Source organism: Nothoprocta perdicaria, unplaced genomic scaffold (genome assembly GCF_003342845.1).
Source record: "Nothoprocta perdicaria isolate Ctin4 unplaced genomic scaffold, notPer1 scaffold_294, whole genome shotgun sequence".
NCBI classification, from domain to species: Eukaryota; Metazoa; Chordata; class Aves; order Tinamiformes; family Tinamidae; genus Nothoprocta; species Nothoprocta perdicaria.
Genome location: NW_020455526.1, coordinates 488,084 through 513,790, shown reverse-complemented (window position 1 = coordinate 513,790; position 25,707 = coordinate 488,084). Strand labels below are relative to the sequence as shown.

At 38.4% G+C, this 25,707-nt stretch overlaps 1 protein-coding gene across 5 annotated transcripts in view; it reads right to left on the bottom strand.

Annotated features, from left to right (window-relative positions):
* The window catches only part of CLIP1 (CAP-Gly domain containing linker protein 1), a 54,899-nt gene that overhangs the window by 10,879 nt on the left and 18,313 nt on the right, over positions 1–25,707 (bottom strand). For 3 of the 5 annotated variants that reach the window (XM_026041825.1, XM_026041820.1, XM_026041821.1), the window contains exons 8-20: positions 25,054–25,114; positions 23,895–23,927; positions 19,677–19,781; positions 16,036–16,980; positions 14,962–15,078; positions 13,942–13,999; positions 13,628–13,711; positions 12,817–12,973; positions 12,020–12,185; positions 11,719–11,934; positions 6,684–6,821; positions 4,880–4,986; positions 2,285–2,405 (exon numbers count right to left, since the gene is read on the bottom strand). In XM_026041825.1, coding sequence (XP_025897610.1) covers positions 2,285–2,405; positions 4,880–4,986; positions 6,684–6,821; positions 11,719–11,934; positions 12,020–12,185; positions 12,817–12,973; positions 13,628–13,711; positions 13,942–13,999; positions 14,962–15,078; positions 16,036–16,980; positions 19,677–19,781; positions 23,895–23,927; positions 25,054–25,114 — 2,308 coding nt within the window. The remainder of the gene's footprint in view (positions 1–2,284; positions 2,406–4,879; positions 4,987–6,683; positions 6,822–11,718; positions 11,935–12,019; positions 12,186–12,816; positions 12,974–13,627; positions 13,712–13,941; positions 14,000–14,961; positions 15,079–16,035; positions 16,981–19,676; positions 19,782–23,894; positions 23,928–25,053; positions 25,115–25,707) is intronic. The other 2 variants (XM_026041823.1, XM_026041824.1) reach the window with 1 other exon arrangement.

Here is a 25,707-nt window from a genome sequence, read left to right as displayed (position 1 = left end):
CTCCAGGTGAAGCTTCCTCACAGGTAGGGTAGAGCTTGAGCTCTAAAGCCACGTTGAACAATTCTTCCCAGCAATGTTTTTTCCTGGATGTTTCACCCTAGACAGCCTGAGCCGTTAATTCCACGCTGCATTTAGTGCCCGAATAGGCCGTGCGCTCTCCCAAACYGCAGCCAAGTGGAGACGGCTGAGGAGTTTGTGGGACTCTGTTAGCCTACGACAGGGCTCAAACCCTCCGGGCAAGCTGGTTTTGCAGCCATTTCATTAGRGAACATGACAGCATCAAGGGCAGAACAAGAGGACTTTAAGTTTAGGTTAGGTGAGACCTAAAGGGGGATGTGAAGAGCGCTACTCCCCAAGGGAACAGGAGCTTTCTACCACGCTGAGCAGAGGGTTAGTGTCCCACACGCTCCAGACGAGGCCGGGGATGCTTCCTGGGAGAACATCTGCTTTCCCTCCCCAGCAACCAGGAGCAGATACGCAGCACATCCCACCCGTGGGAGCTGAACAAGCCGAGCCGGCAGGAGCTGCRCTCCTGGTTACACAACACCTGGAAGACCTGATTTATGTAACACCGTGTTGCCTTTGTGCCTTTTACCACCATCAAAGTCCCTGGAATACTAAAGGCCTCTCCTCAGCCTTTAAAAGGCCCTATTGTTTCTTAAAATGCAACACCAGTATTCCCAGGTCTGCAAGATTAATCCCTTTATATGATGAAGTCTAAAAGTGCAACGGAAGCGGCTAAGTGGGACAATCAGACCATTACTCCAAGCTCTGGCAGATTTTGGAGCCTTCTACTCGCAGGCAGAAAAGGCCTGAGACTAGGTGTGCAGGATGACTGACTATCCCTTGTGCTTCATGGATTAGCRGTCTCCATCCCAGGAAGAGGAGAGCATCCCTCCCGACAGATCCACAGCGCGGCTGGACACGGTCCCCAAGGCTGAGGTCCCATTGCCAGCCTGTGCCTGGTGTTCTGGCTGCCACCTCGGGCTGGTAAGCAGAGCGACTGGCCTGGTGTTGCTGAATCCTCCTCAAGTTACAACCTTTCCTTCATATGACAAGTTACCCTCACGGATTCTGAAATAATTTAAGAAAATATGTGGGAGAGGGGAGCAGAGCTCCCACTGGCTGTTTGGGATGAGAGCGCTCTGAGCACATCCCTGCTCAGATGCCGCGTGAGTCAGGGGCTGAGCCCACACGTCTGGGACTCTCGTTAATCATCTCCAAAGGCTCTTCAGGATGATGAAGCTCACGCATCACTCCTGCCAGCAGCCACCAGGATTTAGAAACAGGACTGAACGCAGAGCTACCCATCCTCGGTATCTCAAAATGGGTCTGTTGCAGAAAATGCAGCCTCTGGGCTCTAAGCATGAAGCTCTGTGATACAACGAGAAGGATCTGTGCAACTGCCCCTGGAAACAAGTGCAGCTTCTGCTGCACAAGCGGTGCCCGAGAAAGGCAGCACACATGTTTTATATGTGCTAGCTTTCGAGCTAGGTCTTCCAACGACGCATTCATAGCACGGCTGCCACCAAAATTGTTCCATAAAAGAAAGAAAAATACACCTACCACATTTAGCACTGTCAATCTATCATTTTTTTGGTAACTAACAGTGTTGCAAGCTGCACACCTGTAAATGCATAATTCAAGATTCCAATAACATGCAGATGAAGTGATAAAATAATGAAATGAAAATATTTCCTTGCTGTTAAATCTCAGTGAAAAAAAATAAATAAATCTCACATCAGTTCCAGTCCTCCGGTACTCACCACTGTTGCAGCCACTTGTTCATGTAAATGAAGAGAGAAGTTTGAGCAAGCATGCATGTGCCTTGCACTTCTTACAGAGAGAGCTCAAGTAGTTTTAAATAGGGGTTTGAAAGACACCCTAAATGCTCTTTTTTTAGGGAGGAAAAGGGAGTAGGAATAGGGATAGTTAAATATCTATCTTCCCTAAGAGCAGGATAGATCAAGATTTCCATAGTTGTGTAATAAAATTACTCCTGACAGAAACAGCAAGYGTCTTAATACATTTGCCTAAAGCACATCTACTTCACGTTTCCTTCCAAGCCTCCTAAGCATCCTTCCTGGGTTATATAACCTTCTGCCAGCCGGCAGCTCTGCCCTCCCAACGCAGGTGGTTCCCAGATTTATTTTAAAGTGCTCCCAGCCCAACTCGCCTCCGAACCCCAAGCGCCCAGCGCGACATCACCCAGGCATCGTTGGGAAGGGCTCCTGCACCGGCGCGCGGCCGGCGGCGCCACGAGCACCCGCGGCGGCCACCCTACCTTCTGGTGACTCGTGACTTCGTCCCTGCTCCTGCCCAGCTCCTCGGCAAGTTTCCCGTTCTCCTCTCGCAGAGCCGCGAGCTGCTGGGACGCGTGAGCGGCTGCCAGCTTGAGCGCCTCGCTGCGAGGACACAGAGTGCATGGTTACCATAGGAACGGGGGAGGCAGCGCAAAACGGTGGGAGCGATCGGCTCCACGGCTTGGAAAAATACACGGAGGTCACGTGGGGCGGGGGATCCGTCCGCCCGGGCAGGGGCTGCGCGGCGGGCGCGCGCGGCGGCTCTCGCCTCCTGCTCGGATGCTCYGAGCGCGGTGCTCGGGAGCAGCAGCAGGATCCGAGAGGCACTCGCGCTGGGCACGCTTAGAGAAGCCTCTTGGTGAGCTCCGGAGCCCGGCCTTGCTCCTAAACGAGCACATCCGAGTAGTTTGTGGCCAAAGCTAGGACGGGAAAATTGTTTAGGAAGAATTTGTGAGTCCGCTTACTTAAACAGTCCTGATGAGCACCATGTCTGGCACCCAAACACACAGAAGGGGCAAGATTAGATTAGTTTCTGTTTTGCTCCGTTTCATCTATTTAACAGATACAAACCCCAAAACTCAGACAAAACAAAGACTGAAAAGAAACACAGCTTCAGTAGCCTATACTGCTACCAAGAAGTTTGGTTTCCTTAAAGTACGCTTAATTTCAATGCATTCTGGAAAAGTTTTTTTGTGGTTATGACCCAAATCAGAGATAAGTTCCTGAAAAACATGTTAAAATGTTATTAAAAAAGCCACACTGCTTCATAAAGCAATAATTTTTATGGCCATCTTGTTTTCATAAAAGGAAACTGCACTCCCATGTGCCAATATTACAGACAGTTAAAGCATGACTGGAATATTAAAAATACTTTTATGACCTTGAAGACAGAAGAATCCATAAACCATGAACTTCCTCAACACTTCCAAAAATAAAAATCAATCACCTGGCACAAGTAAGCAAATGGAAGCCTAATGGACTTCCAATCTCTAGAATATAATACAGCTAATCCACGTTTTCCAGCTGCTCCCTCAATATCAGAGTTCCAGCTACATCAATCTATTATCATAAAAAAAAGACAGCACAGACTAATTATGACAATTAATTATGATCAATTAGGAGGGAACTAGACAAGCTGCCACACATCCCCAGTGCCTCAGAGCACCCATGACCAGATACCGCAGTTGGCAGTGGTCTATGACTAAGATTTGCCTTCAGCAAAAATAAGTAAATAAATCACATATTAATCAAGATCAGGAGAAACCCTTCGGTGCTGCAGGTTTACATGGAAGAAATTTCTGTAAATAATTTGTGCTTGACAAATTACAGCCTAATATATTTTGTCTTGCCATGAACCCAGAGGCCGCTGGCGCCCTGCTGCCCTAGCATTAGGGCAAAGAGCCTGGAAAYGGTCATTTTGCTTTGGTGTTTCCGACAAGCGTAGTGATTGCTCAGGGAATTTAATCCCATTGTTTGTAAAGAAGGTTTCTCTTTAGAGAGACATTCAGCTTTCTTTAAAAGCAAGCAGAAAAACCTGTCGGCTGCACAGAAACTTGGCATTAATTATGCATTTTCCTGTCCTTTGTGGCCTGCCTTCATCTCAGAGTGTGCTGAAAACTATCAACAAAACCACATATAGAAGTAAAAGAAAACATATGTATGTATATAAATAATAATAATAATATAGTCAAAGTTCCTTTTAGTTCCCAGTATAAATTCCAGATTCCAGTCCTCGCTTCCATCAGTCACCAAATCCTTTCCATTTATTTTTTTGTAAAATGGCCTGTAAGAGATGAGGTAGTTTCTCAAATGAAAGAAGGGATCTAAAATTTATATTTATCACATGGTGCCACCGAGTGAGGATGTGCTTATGGACCTGAAAAAGTCAGCATACAATAACTTGTATAACATAAAAACATAAAATAACTTGTTATTTTATATCAGTTAAGAGTGCATTACCTATTTAAAAGATAAAATGCATAGGTTGAATTGCAGCAAGGGGACTTGGCAATACCAAGAACAGCAAAACAAAAAACAAAAGTTAAAATTAAAAAAAAAATCCATATTTCAGAGTAGCTAAGTCCCAYGTTAGCAGTAAAGCAGTAACATAAACATAAGTCTAAGATTTTAATCAGGTCATGAAATTCAACTGCTGTTCCCACCTTGAGAAGATACATGCACAGCATGGCAGCTGGAATAAACTGGATAAAGTAATCGATGAAAAATAAAAGTAGGGCCATATTTTATATAAAAAAAACACTACAATGCAATTGCAATTAAATCCCAACAGGAATCCTTTGTAACAAAGGTTTTAAAATAATCTGGTGCCCTCAGGTGGCAGAACTATATACTCCCAACAAACAACAAACCATTTTAAATAAGGATCACTAACGGGAAACTCAAGCAATTCGGGAGCCATGTTCTGATTTCAGATATTACGTCAAAATGGTATTAATTTTGACCTAATACTTGTTTATAAGGATACTGAAGATGTACTGAAAAATATATTTTTAAAAAYGAAAGGTAAACGTAACTACAAGGAAAGAACGTAACAGGTTAAATATTAAAATACTTACAATTCTTTTCTAAATTCTTCCATTTTCTTGTTCTCTAGGTTGAGAAGCTCTTTTGATTTATTAAGTTCCTCTTCATTTTTCAAGTTGTTTTGTTTAAGCATGTCCAACTTAAAGAGGAAAGAAAAGAACTTGTTACAGTAATGAAAATGTATAATTCTCAGATGTAGCACTTAGAAAAGGTATTCAGGAAATGGAGGCCTGAATTGAACTTTTTCATCTTTACCTTTCATCTTAAATAATCTGTTTGTAATGAGAAGCATTCAGCTAACAAGAAATGTGGTAAAAATTGTCACAAAAATCATTTAAGGAACTAAAATAAGTACTGTAATAATATAATCATCATAACGAAACAGTCAAAAGTTACAAGAGAATGTAATGAGCCTTTCTGTTTTAAAGTCCAGCAGTATGACATTCATTTAAGACCTGCTTACAGTAATTTGGTGTATAGATACTGAAATACTAGGTAAGCAAAGCAAATCCATTTTGAATGCTATGCATTGCAATGCCTTTCTTAAGAAGAATTTAACATTTCTTGCTAAGATCAGCTATTCTCCCTTTTTTATTCTTCTAAGGTAGCTGATAAAAAAGCTCTGCTGCACTATACCTGAACTTGAGAGAAGCAGTGGTTGAATGTTGCACTTGCAACAGGAAAATTCATTCCTTGGGGAAATCTTGTTGCAAATTGTATGTTTTCTAACTACTGTGCTTGCATCTAACATGTAAACACCGGGAGCTTGTAAATCTCATTTGGTCACATTCAGTGACACGTTATCTTACATAACAGATTATCTCCAGCTACTCTCATTTACAGGACATTAAAAAAAAGGTCCAGAAAGTGAACTGCTGCTATTATTAACGTCATCACTTCTAATTCTCAAGCCATCAGCTCTCCTTGGAAATCTCTAGCGTTCCAGTACAAGCGATGGCATTTATGTCAGTCCAGCTGTTCACTACCCATGCAAAAGATTAAAGAGCCATCACAAAGAGGCCACGGAGTGCTTAGGAGCTGCAGCAAAGCAAATTGAATGTTATGTTGCATACACTGGGGCCAAAGGGTACGAAAGAGACCACTGAGGACATTCTTTCCTCCCAAACCCAGAAGTACAGCAAAGCAAGGGAGGGGGTGGATGGAAGAAGGGGTCCTCAAGACAGACTCATCCCTAGAGGAATTGCTGTATTTGTTGGATTGTAAGAGTCTTTGGGACAGTCATGTCCMACTCATTTTCAGGGGAAAAAATAAGTTTCAAAGGAAAAATGAACACACCACAGTGTGTGTCAAGGTTATGATGTAGGCAGCAAGCAGGCTATCACAGGCTAGAAGTGCAGCAATAACTTTTGTGAAATAGGGGCATTACAGCTCTTTATTATTTATTATTATAATCTCTTTATTATTTATTATTATAATCTCTTTAATATTTATTATTATAATCTCTTTAATATTTATTATTATAATCTCTTTTATTATTAGAGAAGCATTTTTATTGGAATGCAAGTTGCACCCATATTTACACATATAAGATCCACAGAGATCACATATTACCTGACAAATTGTCATGCCCACAGCTATTTCTGCGTACAACCCACACCCCTTATCTTGCCAATTTGCCAAAAAATGTTTAAACTAATGAGCTGTTACAGTGCTATTTCTTGCTGTGTACCATAAGAACTCTGCATTGTTTCATACCAGAAAATAACCAAAGGCTATCACACAGATTTCACACAAATAGCAGATCCTGCAAGAAAGACTGAAGTTGCTTACAAGGTTGATGAAACTTATCATATAAAAGCACTTAAATGTGATTACCTCATTCTGCAGTTTCTCATTAGTTTGTCTAGAGCTCTCCAAAGTGGCCAAAGTTTCAATCTTTTCCTTGTGAAGGGCATCCTTCTCTTTGGTCACCTGCTCCACAATCTGAAAAGCATCTTCTGCCATTTTAGCAGCCTAAATATAAGGGAAAAAAATAAGTATTACCATTAGGTCCTCCAAAAGCAAAAGTCTAACCAGAATACTTTATGCAGAACTCCACTGTTTGACATTCGTTTTCCATTAAAAAAATGATTTTCATGATTGAAATTGTGAATACTTGCATTCTGAAGCTGCATAAAGTAAAATAAACAGACATAATCTAAAGACATGTCTAATTCCATGCAAAAATTCCGTCATAATCCCATGCTTGTGTCACCATTGAGAAAACCCACGTTTTAGTTCCTGGATTTCTAACTATAACCACTGTGATTACTCTTAGATTTCCAATAGTAGTAGTTCAATAGATATTCACTTCCAACAGATTGCTCTGTATTTTCAGAAAATATGAAATTACAAAAAGCTGTAAAAAGTTATTTGAAAATAAATTTAAGTAGGAGGTAAAGCCAAATATCACATTATTGCAGTGTTGCTCATCATAATTTATCTTCATGAAACAAAACACTTTCAGTATTTGAAAATACTGAAAATTTGCTGGGCCTGTTTTCTCTGGAGAAGCGACGGCTCAGAGGGGATATGATTAATATGTAYAAGTTCAGGAAGGGAGAATGCAGGGAGGAAGGGGACAAGCTGTTTTCACTGGTGGCCAGCGATAGAACGAGGGGTAATAGCCATAAGCTGAAGCATAAGAAGTTCCGTCTCCAGGTGAGGAGCAACTTCTTTACTGTGAGGGTGACAGAGCAGTGGAACAGGCTGCCCAGGGAGGTTGTGGAGTCTCCTACTCTGGAGGTCTTCAAAACCCGCCTGGATGCCACCCTGTGCCCCATGCTCTAGGTGTGCCTGCTTGAGCAGGAAGGTTGGACTAGATGATCTCTAGAGGTCCCTTCCAACCTTAAATATTCTGTGATTCTGTAAAATATTTAGTTAGGCATAAGACATTTCTATAGAATATCTAAAATCCAATTTATACTGTAAGTAATTTCATGAGTTTCAAACTACACAAACTGAAATTCAAAATATTATTTTAGAATTTGTTGGCAGTGAATATAATACACTTCTGTGAATAAAAAGAACCCCAGATATGCCATGGTCTTTAACAGTCTGAAAGTCTCATAAGCTTAAGTGATTCTCTTGCGACACTTTTTATGCAATTGCACTTACAGGAGCAATACATAGTTTCACATTTTTTGAGTAGCTCTAATTTAACTCAGATTTATAGCAATCATTCTTCCAATTTAAAATTGCACAAATAACTAATTTGAAACCATAACTATTCCTACACTAGCTATCAAGCTGCAAAGTGCTTCAACAGCAGCTGCTGCTCAGCTTCTCCTACRAGATCAGAGAATTTCCTTTTATTCACAGTTTACTTTGTTTTCTTGCAACATTCAGCAACAACATTGGCTCACGTATTTAGACATGACTTAAAACAATATTGTAGCTGTTAAAGAATCTTTCAGAGTCTGTTACAATTTGAAATGAACAGGGTAATATACCGAGATGGAAGATAATCCCAGCCTGTTTCCCTGAGATGACGTGCTGATTGTGCAATGGAGAGCAGACAGAAACCACAGAGTTAGTGCTCAGTGTTAGTATAACCATACTTGGTTGTTTAACAACGTGTTTCAATACCTCAGATTTTTGCATTACTGTTTGGGCCTGAAGAGTCTCAATTTCTTTTAGTTTCAAAGCCATATTATTCATCTCCTCCAGCAGCGTCTGATTTTTCTCCTGAGAGACCAGTAGTTTGCTGGAAATGTCACTATTAGTTTGTGCTAAAATTGCTATTTCCTCGTGCAATTTATAATAATCCTCAGAGAATTTCTCYTTCTCTTTTAGTATTTCTTCCTTAATGATGACCAGAGTCTTCTGTTCAGCAAGCAGACTCTCATTTTCCTGGATCAACTTTATCCTCTCCTTCTCTGTTACCTCATGGCTGACTCTAAGATCATCTAGGATCCTGGAGACACAGCTGTGCAAGTCCTGGAGCTCTGCTTTGGATTTAGACAAACAAGCAAAGTCAGTCTTCAGCTGGTCAATATTGGAAGCAAGTTGCTTCATCTCTGCACTGAGAACTTCCTTTTCTTTAATTATTTCCCTCAGTTTAGATTCAGATCTTTCTTTCTCCTGAGCTAAAAGTTCTTTCTCAGTCAGCAATTGTTTGTTTTTCTCTCTCAGCTCTTCTATTTTCTTCTCTAAAAAGCTGATGTTACTCTGAAGTTCCATACATTCCAAAGAAAAGGATTCCTTGTCCAACTTTCTGGCTTCCTTTTCTATGACTAGGTTTTCTTTCATAATCTCCACTTCCCCACTCAATTTCTGACATTTATCTTGCAGTTCTGTCCTCTCCCTAGTCAGCAGTTCCCTATCAGAGGAACAGGTCTTGAATGACGATGAGAGGACTTGCTTAGCATGCGAAACGGCAGACAGTTCATTTTCTAGTGTTGTTTTGGCATCCTGAGCTGCTTTCAGGAGATCAGAAAGGTCACACTTACAGGCTATTAGCTCCTGATTTTCTATTGTCTTCTTTTCTAGTTCTTCTTTGAGGGCTTCAATGGACTCTTGCAGCGTGGTATTCTCTTGGGACAGAACTCTCCTGGCTGAGACGTCCAGCTCATGTTTCCTCTTCATGTCAGAAATTGCATTTGCAGAAGATTCACATTCATCAAGAAGCATCAAGTACTTGCTCTCCAATTCACTCTTCTCTTGAAGAAGAGCTTCATTCTGCTTTTCAAACTGCACTGACTTACAAAAAGCAGATTCCTTTTCTACACTCAGTTCATTGATTTTCTCAGTAAAGACTCTCTCAGCAAGCGCAGCATCTGCCGTGGCCTCAGTAAGTTTTTCAGTAACTGCCTTATTTTCATTTAAAAGTTCTTCYCTTTCAGCCAAAAGCCTTCGTTCTGATGAAGAAAGAGCCTCCTTTTCTTGAAGTAACTGAATCCGTTCAGAGTCAGATATCTCCCTTGAGGCCTTAATTTCCTCTAGAAGCTGAGAGAGGCTATCCAGGGAAGCCTTCAGCTCTATGTTGTCTTTCAGTACCTTTTTAAGTTCTTTATGTTCCGCCTCTAGTTCTGTTTGCAGCTCTTCTGTTCTCACATTTAAAGCCTGGTTCTCACTGGCACCAGTGGCTAAGCTCACCTGCAGCTCTTCTATACTTTTAAGGAGCTCTTCCTTCTCACAACGCAGACTCTGGCTTGTTTGCAGCAGACAATCCATTTCATTTTTTAAGGCTGCATGGGCACTTTCAAGATCCAAGCACTTGCCTAGGGCTGAATCTCTCTCTGTAGTCAGAGCTGACACTTCTTGCAGCAGGTCTCTCTGATCTCTGGCAAGGTCCTCATAAGAGCTTTTCAGCTCCTGAATGACACTATCCTTGTCTTTAACAACTGCATCATTCTCTGCTAAAAGTTTCTTCTGATAATCCTCCAGTTCTTTCTGTTCCCTGATGTGCTTCTGACATGCCATATCCATGGCCTCTCTGCTGGCCTGAAGTTCTTCCAGCTGTTGGAGCAAGGCTGACTCCGCAGATCGGAGAACATCATTTTCTCGAGTTATCTTCAGAAGATGTTTCTGTGCTGCCTCCATCTCAGACAGCAATTTGTTTTTCTCAGAAATCAGTGCCATCTTTTCTGTGCTATTCTGCTGGCTTTTGGCATCAGCTTCTTCCTTTTCCTTTAGGATTTTTTTATTTTCCAAATTAAGTTCTTCATTTACCGTCCAAAGCTTTTCTTGGTCTTGTTGCAAAAACATAAACTTGGATTCCAACTCTAGAAGTTTTGTTAGCAATGAACCTTTTTCTAATTTTAACGTATTCCTCTCCTGTGCCAGAGTGTCTCTTTCTGATACCAAACCCCTCATGTTGTCTGACATTAGTTCAATCTCTTTTCTGGCTGACGCTAACACAGAAGTTAACGACTAAAGAAAAAGTTGGGGAGAAGGGAAAACAAAAATGAAGTCAAGCAGATAAATGAGAAATGGAGATTATGGGCAGAGCATTTTCTTTTTTTAAAGTGTATAGGCTGACACACAGTCCTAGGGYAATCTGACTTGCTGATTGCCACCAATGACATTTCATTACAAAATGCCATTCATCTGAAAGAAAACTTTCCAAAAATTTAAATTAAAAAAGATCACCCTTGAATGCTGCTCCATACAAGACACTTCAGCTTGTTTATAAAACTACCACCAGTGTCTCAAAGTTATTCAGAAAGAGCCACATCACAATCTATGTGAATTATAAAGCAGGRAGTTAATAAGATACTGACTGCCAATTCTCAGAGTCACTTTGTTWTAACTAATTCTTCTCAAGATTCTGTCAAAGACATATTGCCATAAAATATTCAATTCAAAAAGCTGCATTAGAAATACATTTTAAATTGTGTGTCAATTTATACACTGATTTTGCTAAAGCATAAGATACAGCAAATAATGAAGGATGAAAAAGCAAGCACTGATGTTCAAAGAAATGGAGGAAAAACATGAAAAATATTCAAGCTATATACAAAATAGTTGCACATAACATGGGATCATATGACAGAGGAAAATTCTAGGTTTGTAACACTTCTAAACAAAAATTTCATACCACACTTCATTTATAATTCATGCATTTAAACACCAAGAACAAAATAGAGCTCCAAATGATTGTATGGAATCCAATATCTATGAACATAAAATCTTAACTTCAAAGAACCATATTTCAGAGATGCTTTAATGCAACAGGGAGAAGACCCATAACTAGCTAGTGGTGTATGTTTCACTTTCCCAATCACTGTTAATCTTCTCTGGAAAAGTTCACAAAATAAAAACTGCAAAAACTTACAACAAAAGGATGAAAACAGACAAAAAGGAACGACTCACTGAAACAGAAAGAATTAAACTTCAAATTATTTGCAGAATAACAAAGTATACATACTTTGGCCTGTTCTACTTGTTTCTTCAGCTCCACAGCCTGTGTCTCCAACTCATTATTTTTCTTTTGTGCAATTTTCAGCGTCTCCTCTGCATCCAGCAAGTTTTTCTCAAGTCCTTTGATATCTGCCTCATGTTTAGTGATCATCTCAGAAGTTTCTTTTTCATACTTGGCCTGAAGATCTTTATACTGATTTTGGCTAGTCTCTATTTGCTTTTTCTGACAGAACATAAAACAATTGGAAGACAATTAGAGATGCAGTGTTACAATATTGTTCACTTAGCTATTTTGGAGTTCTTCTTACCAAATCTATTAGTTGATCCTGCATTTTTTTCAGTTCTGCTTGATGAATCTTGAGAGTTTCTTGCTGACTCTGCTCAGCTCTCTGTGTCGTCTGCTCCACATTTTCCTGAAGTTCAACAGCCTTTTCATTTGCTTTTGTAAGCTCAAGTTGTATTTGTTCCAATTGCCTAAAAAGACCAAGAAAGAAAACTACTTTTTGCTGATGCACGATGAATGCAGAGATGAAAGACACTTTAAATTATGTTAAAGTTTTATAATCTGTCAAAACGCTTAAAGAGGTTTAATTATATAGCATAAAGAGAATGATCTGCTAAATTAAATACATACAAATGAGACAAAACACTCGCAGAGCAGCACTGCTGCCACAGCTACCCGGTCTCCACAGTTCAGGGCTTTGTAAAGCTGAAAACTAGCTATTCTATAGATTGCTTTTATTTGAAACAAAACCCAATCTCCTTGCAAGTCAAGAAAAAGAACCAAGATTTTTCCGCATCAGAATTAAACCAGCTGATCAGGTAATCAAATAATTAGTAAGCATAATCAGAAAACTGTCCAGATTATCAAAATTTTCATTTACCTCTGGACAGTAAAAAGCACGTGTTACGTACATTCTGGAATTCTAAAAATGAGTCTCTCCAAATCATTTTGAGACTACTTTGACTATTTTGATAGAAGTTCATTGTTATAGCAACGTGACACTCAGAAGCATCTCATTCAGCTATTTACAAAAAGATAAAATGAGAAGTGTGGCGTATAGGTGTAAAGAATTAACATGAAAGTGTTCTGATGGTGAAATACCTTTCTTTTAAGCGCAGCTCATCATTCATTTTTGTAAGCTGGGCAGAGCTGTCACCTGAAGATTTCATGATCTCTGCAATATCGTTTTCAAGTTTGACTTTAGTGTCAATCAGTTGTTGTTCTCGTTCTTCTCTCTCCTTCAATTTCTTCTCCATAACTGAGGAAGTCAAAGGTTAGTAGTACAGTAAATTTAAGAGAAATGGCATGCACAAAATAGATGACTGTAAAGRAATATAAAGAGAACAATCTAGATGCTAGAAGTCTCACAAATTCAATCTCTAAAACTAAAAATCACAATCAGTTTTGGACTTGACACTGACAGCTGTAGCATATATAAAGAACTCTTAGGACACACTAGAAAAGCAAGCAGTCAAGACTTCTTTCTTTCAGAAWTCATTCATTTAGCCTCAGGTTGTAGGCCACAAAAAGCTTGTATGAGTTGAGAAGTTGACAATCTAACTAATTTAGTATCTTTTARGTGTCCATCAAAATAAAGCTCAATTTACGTACAAGACTGCTGTGAATTAAACTCTTAAACGTGAAACACTTCAATCCAGTCCCAAGCCTTCCTCTAGCATTGGACCATCATCACAACATGATTTTGTTGCAATGTGAAAGCAATAATTTAGTCAGTTATTCAAAACACATTTAGTTAGTGTGTTCTGCCTAGAAAGGAGGAATTTTTTTGGAAGTAAAATGTGTGTATTTGTGAAAGTATTACAAACTCCAACCTGGTGAGCTGAGTAGAAGGCCACATAAAAGCACAAAGCTGATACATATTTCAAAACATTCCATTTTATTACTTCCTTACCTGTCAAATTAGACTTCAGCTGTTCCAGTTCTGAAGACATGAGTGCAAACTGCTCTTCTTTTTGGCTTAGTATTTTTGTTGTTTCTAAGGAAGTAAAATTTTGAAGATGAAGTTAGTAATTAGTGTCAAACCACTCCTTGCCAAGGCATATTACTCTCAAAAAGAAGCTGCAAGTAATCTTGTCCTATTTCTAGCTGCTGAAAGAAATACTGATGTTTTGCCATGTGTAAATCTAAAGGCACATAAAAAATTATTTTGCAGTATTTATTTTCTGCAGTTTTTTAGTTGTTTGTTTACTTCAGCAGGAGACATACCTTGCATAGTTTTTTGAACATTTTCTGCTTCATCAGCTGCATTAGTAAACTTCTCCTTCTGAAAAGAGATAAAAATCTAAGGTAAGGTTTGGTAATGACAGACAGTATAACTGTACCACTCCATTTGTATTAAATGTTTTTCACGCACAAAATAGATCAATCTTCACTCCTAACATAAAAGATTTTGAGGTTTTGAACTATAGTTTAGCACAGATATACTGAGCAACATAAAGCAAACTTTATTTTTTCTCCCCTGTCTGGATTGAAAGCAAGTTTCTGGCAGGACAGGGTTTCAGAGTTTCTCAGTTTAACAAGCTAGCCACACTGTTCAAAGGCAGTTGTGGACATCCGCAGCCCTGTGATCAATCTCATACCAGTAATTTCCAGCCTTACTAGCGGGAAGAGGTGGTGCTAGACCGTAAAGAAAAGATGGGATACTGAAGAAGGTAAGTAAGACTCATCAAACAACTTCAAATAGTTACTATGGCTGTGGAAAATGTCAGGACATGAACATTAAAACTTAAGTGGTAGACCTTTGTTTCTAACTCTGGTGTAATTTCACAGAAGAATCCTACCCAACTGCGACTGCAAACAACTAAATTTGCAAAACCAGAAATTTGATGAAAAAGCCTGTCACCAAAACTCATTTGCAACTCATGCCTAGCACAAGCCTCAATTCATACAACAGATCCTAAAGATCTCCACATGTTCTTTAAAAAGTGGTCTAATTTTGTGCTGCATGCTAATTCTGATCTAGATTAATGTTTTATTTGAAATCTTTAACAGGTAAGTCCTATTTGGGCAAAACATCTGACAATCAAGATAAGTGCAATGCTATTCTCATTCTGAAATTGGATCCTATTAGTAATCAGATCTTGCATTTCCTTCTCAAATCAAAGAATTTTGTCAGGAAGAGCCTAACAATGATGCACAAGTGACTGGTCTTTAGATTTCAATAATACTCTTACCATGAAAAGCAAAATCCAAAGGATAAAGTCAAAAATTTTAAGTACTACTCACCAAAACGTGAAGCTCCTTTTCCAAAGAATCTTTAACTTGATTTACTGCACTCAAGTTTTTCTCAAGGTCTAGAAGTTTTTGATCTTTGCCCTGCAGTTCTTTGGCCAGATTACTAGCCTAACAAAGATGATTAAATGGAGTAAAATAAAATTACAAACATGAATGAAAAAATAGGGAAATTAAAAATTGAACCTGAAGGAAACAACTACAATGTTAAAACTACAGTAAGATGAAAACAAAACAAAACACAAAAACTGACAGAAAAAAACATGATGGGTTAATTGAATGATGTTGATCTCCATTGATGACTACATCACAGCATTTCTTCKGGAATATGTTTAATTAAAATTTGGAGAATTTTATTTAAGGTAGATTGAAGTATATTCAAATATTTCCAAGTGCATTTATGATTTTAGTTTGTTAGTAATCCAGGTACATTATTGTTCTGATTTAACTGATACATTTAGCATTTATGTAAACTGCCTAGATAGACAAGGGATGTAATTTTTCTGTGCCACACCCAGAGGTGGTGCAGAAAGTCATCACAAATTCTAAAAATTGGGCCAGAGGTCCATGGCAATCTAGTATTTTGGCACCATCTGTGAACAGTTTAGGAAAGCTACTTCCAATTACTTTGCCAATACTTTTACAATTAGAGCTCTAGCTGGTCATGACCTGTCATGAACAAAGCTTGGGTGCAGGGGGAAAAAAAAAAAAAAATCTTGGCACTTTTATGCCTAGCTGCAGTGATAGAATATACTTTTTTTCTCCCCTATACACCAACAAATGAATGTTCATAACACAAAGCTCTTGGCACAGGCACACACAGCCCTGCATCGAAAAAGTGCAGAAACTTTTTTTTGTGTGTGCCAAGTGGTCTGACAAATGCAAGAACAATAGCTGTTTAGAGCTAGTGACCTACTTAGCACTTTTTCTAAACCTTCTCAGATGGTACTAAGATACACATTTAAAAAACGCATTTTTCCTCTGTGATGAGTTGGCTATAGCAGGTTAAAACAGTACAAATGTAAAATAAAACCAAAATAAAACTAAAAGATGGATGTTGATACAAACCTTGCTACTTCCATCAACCTTTTCAGTCTCTAAATCCTGTATCTGTTTCTCAGCTGCCTCAAGCTGCTTGCTAAGTTTCTGGATTTCCAATTTACCTTCAGAATTGGCTTTTTCAAGTGCAGCAAGGTCCAAAAGCTTTTCTTCAGCAGCTTTGATCTGTGGTGTAAGACTATCAATAACCTTGGTTTGTTCATTGCACTTGGCTTGCAGTACCTCTAGCTCCTTTACCTTTATTTCAGCTTCCTGTAATTTGTTTAATGTGTCTTCCATTTCTACTAGATGTTGATCTTCCACACTTTCCAGTTTGGTCTTCAAGTTTTCCAGGCTTTGCTCTTTCTCCTCTGTCACTGCCAACAGCTTTGCTTTCAAGGCTTCAATTTCTTTTAGGTAATGAGATTTTTCATTTTCCTGCTTCAGTTTCAAACTGGACATTTCATTTTCATAGTCTAATTTATTTTTCTCAATTTGAGTCTTTAACTCTGCAAATTCTGCTGTCTGGGCTCCTACACCTTTGCTGAAGGAAACTTTTAGTTCTTCCATTGCTTGTTGATGGGAGGCAATTGCAGACTCCAGTTTGGATTTCCACAGCTCTATTACATCTGAGTTTTCCTTGTTGGCATGATCAAGCTTGATTTTCAAGGACTCATTTTCTTTTGCCATTCTCTCATTTGAAGTTGAAAGTGATTTGATCTCCTTCTGCAGAGCTTCTTCACTAATTCCAAACTTCTCTTTCATTGAATGCAGCTCATTCTGATGTTCCTTACTAACTTCTGCCATTTTTTCTTGCAAGGAACTTATTTCTTGTAGTAAGGAAAGAGAAGTGTCCACATCATYAATGGGTTTACTAGACTCTAATCTCCCCCGAAGCTCAGCTACTTCCTTCACGCGCAACGCTAGATCTCTTTCTAGTTCCATGATGCGAGATTTTTCTGATACTGTGGCCACCTATGGTTAACAGTATTTTGAGAAAAAAAGAGAAATTATAATACATATATTTAATACAGCAAGACACTAAGAACTCAAGGAAAAGAAATCACCAGTTATTATAAGCAAATCTCATTATTGTATTCTTATCAACATTCTGGATTAGAATACCTTTGAGTTTCAGTGTTAACTCTTTAATGGAAATACTCAAGAAACCTTTAACAAACGCAAATACTGCCTTTACTTGGAAGGGAGACAAGTTTCATTTATTTGTAGAGTATTGCTTAAAAGAGTAAGAGTATATACAATACAAAGAGAATATCTTTGTATTACACACAAGCTACAAGCATATTTTTAGCATACAAATTCTATGAAAGTCATTCTATATCTACTCCATTGTTATCTCTGAAAAAGAAAAATACGGTAAGCCAAAAACACACTAAGCAACCACAACTGTTGGTTGTTGTTATTTTATCATCACTCTGAAGAAAAGATATTACTTACCTGTAATTGCCCTTTAAAATGTACTTCTTACAGAGTACTTACTTGGTTTGGCAATATGCATCCCTACCCTACCCTCAAAAACTGTTTGTATGTTTATGTGAATATATATTTGTTTTCAAGATGGCCATCAGCTGTATACACTATGATACATATTCAAAGTTTTTCCCTCACCTAGACAAAACGAGCTAACATTCCCCACCTTCCAAATTAAGTGGCCGGAATAAACAAGGAAACTTCACAAGTATTATCTAGAGTGAGCAGTGGACAATTTCATTGCCTTGCGCAATGACTAAAACAAACAACATTTTGTACAAATATGCAAATAGGAGTATTGAATATGATACTATTGGCTGTGTAACTACTAAGTGTTAGCTGATTCTGCCACAACAGAAATGAGGAAAGTGTAGAAAACTAACCCTGTCTCAAGGGGTGTTTACTTTCACACAAGTTTCCCAAAAAAAGTGCTGATGCAGAAGCAGAGAATTATAGTAATTCTTTCAGCTGAATCCTGTGCTTTGGAAGTCTGAAGAAGTTATGACAACTTCTTACTTTGCTTGGAAAAGACAATATTAACTTTTCTTCTAAAATGAAGATACAATGCAGAAATCAGAAAAGGCACCTTGCAATGCAAAAAAGTTGTCAATTTGAGAAAACAGCACAATAAAATACATGGTTTCATATATCGAGTGATCTTAAGAGATTTACTTTATAAAATCTACCACACAGAAATTGGTGGCTTATTTCCCCTGCCTTGCTTTACGTTGAAAGGCTGCCTGATTCCTAGTCTCTGGAAGCAGACGTGCAGGTTTTCAGTGAACACCTGACACCCGAGCCTGAAGGTTGCAGCCTTAGTTATCTGCTGGGTGCTTCCTGTCTCTGACTATCACATTCCACAGGCCAGGAACAACCGCAACAGGACTTGAAGTAATATGGATGTGTGTTTACATGTGAAGAATATAGGGCAAAGGACACTTAGAAACAATGGCTTTCCATTAGCTATGACCTAAATTCCCTTTATATAACTAGACCTGACTGACGCTATCAGCTTCTGGTACAATATAACCCTCATAATTGTCCGGATAATTTATTTGATCCTCTTGAGATGTCCAGTAATACCAAGAAAATAGTACATTCAATATATAACATTATTAGCAAATTCTTCCTACAGCTGAAAATTTCTTCCTAGAGCTGAAAGTGCCTTCCTCCCACCTCCCCTTTAATAACTCTAAATAGTTTGGCTGGATGTCAGCAGTATGACCCACATTTGTCTGAGAGTAGTAATTTCCTTCTGCAGATTCGAGGTCTCTTACTTGCACAACGAAACAATCATCCTCTTCTCCCCAAATCAGAGATTCCCTACAAGCACTAGGAGTCCCAATAATGAGCCCCCAGCTGTGGGGCTGTGAGCACAGGAAACTTCCTTACCACATGATACAAGTATTTCAATATTGTAATTCAAATTTGAGAGCTGTAAAAGATGTTAAAAGGAAGTATCTTTTATCATACTTTTACCATTTTGCTTGATCACCTTCAATACACAGAACAAGTATTTGTCCCCTTTTTGTCTAGTTTCATACAGTTAAGTACTGCAGTATTTGGATTTTACGGACAACATCAAGGACCTGTCTAAAGTGTCTAATAAGCCACCCCAAGCCAAAATTAAGTGTCTAGAGAGTTCTTGCAAGAGAAACACAACTGATCTTAACATCAGCTAGTCATCTAAAAAGCCACTGGAAATAATGGTTCCGCAAAGCAATACACAGCCATTTCTTAAGATTTCAGAAAGCAAATACAGCCCAGAAATATTGAATTTGTGCTAAAAACAAAGATATATCTGCACAAAGATATGCATCTTTCTTCTTTAGACATAATGAACTTTGCTACTTCTAAAAACAAACCAACGTGTAGTCCTTTATATCACTTCACAGTTCCATTTGCTGCTTTTCAGGTGCACTCAAGTGTTATTTTTGCATTTTGAAATCATCTTACCTGAATTCTTCTGAAGAAATACATACACATATACAGACATACACACACACGTTCTACCAAAGCTCAAAATCAAGGCTGGTTTTAGGTGTGTTCCAGCTACATTGACAGCGTGCACTGCGGAAGCAAGGAGCTCTTTTGGCATGTTTTATACCCAGCAGACAGTGTCATCAAAAATGCTCCAAAACACAAATGAGTCTTGTTATTGAAATAGTGAAAACCATTACCCTAGTGTCTTCTAACTCCCTCTGGAGTTTGTCAGCTTTGGTCTTTTCAAAGAGCAGGCTCTGTTCAAGCTCCTTAATGCGGGCATGCTCCAGTTTGGTCTGCGTCTGTTAGTAAAAAGGGAAAGGAAGAGAACACAACGGTGCCACCATCACATGCCAGCACAAGAGGAGGTAGCCACATGCAGGCCGTGCTGCCAGAATCTTCTACCGATGATGAGCAGAGAAGATGCAGTGGATAAAATGAACAGGGAAATGCTATGGATGGATGAGAAAGATGGACTGAAAGTGTAAACTGACTGACATGGAAAAAAATAAAAAATAAAAACCCACAAACAAGAAGAAATATGGACAAAAAAAAGTTTCATGCAGCCGAGAAGAAGTTATTTATCAGTACATGAAGTTTTCAGCACAAATTAGAAAAGTTATGGAAAAAATACATACACCTGTTCTAACAGGATGATTTGTCCCTTTTCTTGTCATTTCACTAATGCTTTTTCCTTAGTATGATGAGTCTATATTTTTTAAGGATTTAATTATGCACCAGGGATGAAAGTTTATCACTGAAGCTCATGTGACGACTTATAACCAGTCTTTTACAGTAATATCTGTATCTCAAGTCTCAGCCATAAAAATCCTTTTGGCCACATCCTTGGAACATGAAGGTTCMTTTTTCACTGGGATTTGATCTTTTTGAATAAAGAACCTGGCTGCCTGTAACTGCAGAACCCTCATAGCTGTTCCCCTCTTACTCCAAAATGGAAGCAAGTAAGAAGTGAAATTCTCCAAAAGCAGGAAAACAAGTGAATCAGTTTGGTTAAAATTACTGAAGTCTAATTACACTGAACAAGGTGTAGAAGTAAAAAAAAAAGAAATTTAAGATCTTCATAATTCTCAGAGGTCTTGTTTTCCTAAGGAGGAGTAGGAAGCACGCAAAAAATCAACAAGCAGATATTTTCTATCTTTGGCTTTAGAAGATGAGTAGAATTTTTAGCAAGAATATAGAGTATCAGTGAGCTCAATACCCAGGATCCCAGAGGCCTGCAGGGCAGCTTGAAGATTGACAGATGCAGGAAAAGTCCAGCAGTTAGTCCATGTGTGACTAGCACCTCTGAGAGCGCGGGGTGGAGGGAGAGAGAGAAAGAAAAAAAAGTACAAGAAAAGAAGAGGGAGAGAAAACAGGAATATACAGATATAAGAACTAGGTGTCACACTTACTTCTGAAATGCCAAGATCTGAATATTGCACCAATCGGAATTGATAAGTGAATGTAATTTGAAAGTAATTATCCAAATTAAAAGGATTATAGAAGTCTACTGTTGTTTCACAATACGTTTTCCAGAAAGGCCAGCTTTTCACTGCTCATCCACATCAAGAGTAAGAGATCTCCAGAACGAGAATGAAGCTCTGGCTGGTTGGGCCAAAATGCATTTATCGGCCCAAGAAGTTGCATGCATCTCTCTTGATAAAGCTCTTCAACAGTTTAGCCACAAAACAGAGTAAAATGTTAGAAACCCTCAGAACTCTATGAGCTGTTCTTCATAAGAGAGAACCCACCAACAAAAAAGAGCTACCCATTAAACATTAGATGGAAAGAATCCAAAGAGATGGGAGATGCAAGAATGCTACCAAAGACCAGAGCTGCCCCTCTGGTCTTCGAAGCAGGACGGGGTGAAGTGCCTGCGTTAGTGTTACCCATAAAGAGCACCGAGCTGACTCCGACTGCCTCCGCATCAGCCACAGCAGTTGATAGATCACACGGTATCTGCAGCGCAAGAGAGATGGGGAGGAGGCTCCTGTTTCGCTCAGGCCTGGGTTTCTCCAGTCACTGTAGTTTGTTCCGACAGCACGGAAGGAAGTTTTCTTTCCCAAAAGCATGCAGACATCTGGTGCTGTTGMAGAACTCCTTGGCACATTTGTTTTATGTTGCTTTTCTGAAACACTGGAATTAGATCTAAGATATGAATGAATATGGAATTTTGTATTTGCTTGTTGGTGTGGTTCAGTTTTTAGAATCCATGGCAGATGTGTTTCTCCACCAGTGAAAGATCTTCAGAGCRCATTTGGAAGGGACGGGGAAACTAAACTTGGGATATTATATTTTACCTTAAGCAGCAGCCTTTAACAACTGAAATACCCCACGGGAATAAAATTTCGAACAGTGGTGGTTTAACARAAAAGTGGGTATAACTCCGTCCCGTCACTTGGGCTGGTTAGTTACTAATGATCCACCAAAAAAACAAAACAAAAAAACCTTAAGTCCCAGAAGTGTTTTATTTTAAGATTTTAASTAAACTTGAAGTGATGCCTTCCTCATTGCATTTTCTTAAAAAGGATCCATTAAAAACAACAGACTCAAACCTAGCACCCAAAGAATGCTCCTGATATCACTTCGCCAAGTATGCTACCTTAAGATTTTCTGCACTACCTAAGCAACAAAACACTATTGATTATTAATTTTATAGACATTGCTTTCATACTGCAAAATTCAGAAATATCAGCACTGACTTCTGATATTTTAAAATTCCATTTCCTATGCATTGCAAACAAAAGAAAATTTTACCAAAATGGAAATCRAAGCTAAAATAAAAACTCCACAGGTGAAGATCTTTTCTGCCTACCCTTTTCACTATTTAGGAGACATGAGAATTATCCTTTAAAAAAGTCTAAGTCTGATTTCCAAAGAACAGGCTCTTATTCCCATACAGTAAAATCACTCCATCTTCCTTCCTAATTGTCTAGAGCAACATTTAAAGGATAAGTTCCTCTTTGGAGAAACCCAGGGCCCAATAAATCAATAACTGCAGAACAAAATAAAAAGAGGGAGAGAATTTGATTGTAAATTTCAACAGAAAATCAATAGAGAAGCAATTTCCGTTTCTCCAAAACSTCACAGTTAGGTGAAGAGTGAGAGGGAGATAGGACAAGCTGGCTTGAACCCTGAAGGATTCCACTCAATCCCAGCATCAAAGATCAATTATCCACTATTTTCAGCATTTGTGTATTCTAGCTGMTCTTTCACTTCAAAAAGAGTCTCCATCTCCAGGTTCTCCGTCTCTAGGTCAATCTGTGAAATTGTGCTGAAGCCATAAATGCTGATAATCAGTTCTAGGCAGGGGCAAGAAGACTGTCAATCCCTTCATGCTGAGATAATCACTGAACACTACTGAGATCATGGAACAGTTTTGAAACTACATGATCACCCACTTCTCTCCTTTAGAGAGTGAAGATGTCCATTTACGGAAAAAAATAGAATAGGAAAATCGGGAGTAGAGAGAGGATTAAACAGGGAGTGCACAAAACAAGAAAGGAAGGGCACATGCAGATTTACTTCTAACACACCGTGAGCCTGATTTGGAAGAATAGAGGAGACCCAGATCGCAGAAGTAGCTTCGCAAAAGGAACACCTAAGAACGCACAGCAGGAAACCAGTTTTAGTCTTGAGAACTTCCTATCTTGGCTGGGGATGCAGCAGAGGAGGCAGCTTGGGATAAATTTTCCTGAATCCAATCAAAAAGAGAGGGCTCTTGAATTCTGAATTCTTGAATATTCTGAATTACAGGAGGACAGGGCTGTTTTAATTTCTTTTAAGGCAACTTCTATTAAGCAGTAACATACGTTTTTCCTACATAATTTGGGGAGAAGCTATACATTTAGTAAAACCAGGACAGTTTGGCCCACTAACTCTTAAGACTTAAAAAAAAAAAAAACCAAAAAAAACCCTCCACTTAGCATTTCATGGGAAAAAAAAACAGAAGGGGGGATATGTTGGAAATATTCCCAATTTATTTATTTAAACTCAAAGAAAAACTGACCCATCTAACTACAAGTTGCATCTATTGAACAGCAGTGGGAGCTCATAGGAAAGTACGCAGGATTTTATGAAGAAAGCAAACTAAAATCCTACATTTAAATGAAAGATTTTTAAGATAGTCATTTTCTACAAGCTCCGATACTCTTCAATTAGTTGCAAAGTTTTTGACACTAAAGAATTCTTATGATGACGTATTTGCCCTCTCTCCAGTTAATGGGGATTACAATGTTTAGTCATTACACACATTCTTTTGCATAAATGTTGTAATTGCTCTGAAAGCAACATGCACACAGATACTAGAGTCAATGTTTCAATAACAGATTATGCAGTTAGTGAATAAGTATAAGCATTTTCTGTACACAATCTGTTAACATGGGATGTCTCTGCACATTGAAGTGCCCTCTTACATTTTCTGGATCTTCCGAAATCTGCCTCTTTCGCTATCAGTAAAATTAAAAACAAAAATAAAAATATTTCACCTGCAAACTTAGTACTATCATTTCAACACAAACAATAGGACATATTTGATTTTATCAAAATCAGTTTAAGCTTTAACTATGTAGCTTGACAAACCAGAGTCTTTAGATGGCTTGTCATGACTATCAACTGATTTAACAAAAAATAAAAAACTTACATGGACTAAACAATAGAASGAGTATTCTATGAAGAGTCTAGAAAGGTAATTTTAAATGAATGGAAGACTAAAATAAAAGAAATGTTATATGAAATGAATCATTTTCATCAGGCTAGCACTTTGAATCATTAAGGTTTCACTGTGTCACAAGTCAATTAAATTTGCACTCGATGCTGTGCAATAAACTAACATTTTTCAGATTAAACAACAACAGAGCAGAACAACTAAAAAGCATCTTGCTTTTTAGCTTTAAAATTAGCATGAAAACTKGCAGTGTTCAAAYAGTCAATACTAATTTTTCATTATAYATATTTTCTAATCTTTGTAACAGCATATTGCATTTATGTCCCACATTATAGCTAGACAAATAGTAGGAAGATTAAAATAAACTGCTGTTTAGATTTTGTGTAAAATTCTACTCATGACAAAACACTTTGTTAATGAGTTTTCCCTAGGGCAAACAGAGATTATTCAAAAAGACTAATCCAAGATAAATGGCGCTAGTGTTTAATATTCACTACAAGGTAATGGTCTTTTATCTTTAAAATCTTTTTTTGTTTGTATTTGATTACTTCTAAGCAATTTCAAATACATCAGTAAGATATAATACAAAATAATATAAAATAGGAAAAAAAAAAAAGTTTTACTATGATTATTGTAYACCACCACAGTCATTCCATAGCAGAACCCTTGCTAAAGGGCTTAACTGAATTAAGGGTGCAATCCTGGTCAATGCACCAAGGACTGCAGTACTGGGAATTGCCTTCACGTGCTTTGCATACTCCAGAACCAGTACTGCATCTATTAATCATTCCTATTGCATCTATTAATCATTCCTGCCTCTTTCTTCCAGAGAAGAGTGCAGGTGATCTAAACTGTTTGCATTTCAATGTCCTATTAAATATGCTGTTTGCCAAGCTGGAGATTTTTACCTCTAGGTCTCCTTTGGTAATGGACTCTTCCTCCACACGGAACTGCAGGTCTTCAACTTTCCTGTAGGCACAATTTAATTGCAAGTCAGACATGTATGAAAGCAAATACTTTTAAACTTACTTTTTGGGGGAAATTAGAACTACAGTCACATCATTCTGATTATATCATCAAACTACCAAAAGCATTAGGAAAGGAGAAATCTCTCACACAAAATAAGCCTTTAAAACAAAATCACTAAGATAGGCACTGGTCTTCCTGCAGCTCTGTAAGGAAAGCATTTTGTTGCTTTTTCTGATGAGCTAAGAAGAAAATCTTAAATCACCATAATTTCTCTCCTTCCTTCAACATTTTGTGTCTACTCACAAGCAGTGATTTAAACAAACAGCTTGGTCTAATATTTGGTGTATGCTAGTTAAGAAATTAAGAAAACAAATCAAACAAACAAACAGCATTTTGTACAACACAAATACATCATGTATTGCCTCTTCAGGAATTTTAGAAAGACCAGCTAGAAGTGAGAGGCTAAGAACTGATTTAAAATAACTGATTTGTTTGCTTCCCTCCCCTGACTCTGGTATGTCTCAGTGCAGAAGGCCGGAGCCAGATCTTCTCCTTTTCTCTTTGTTCCTTTCAGCACAGTGAGACGTGGCAAA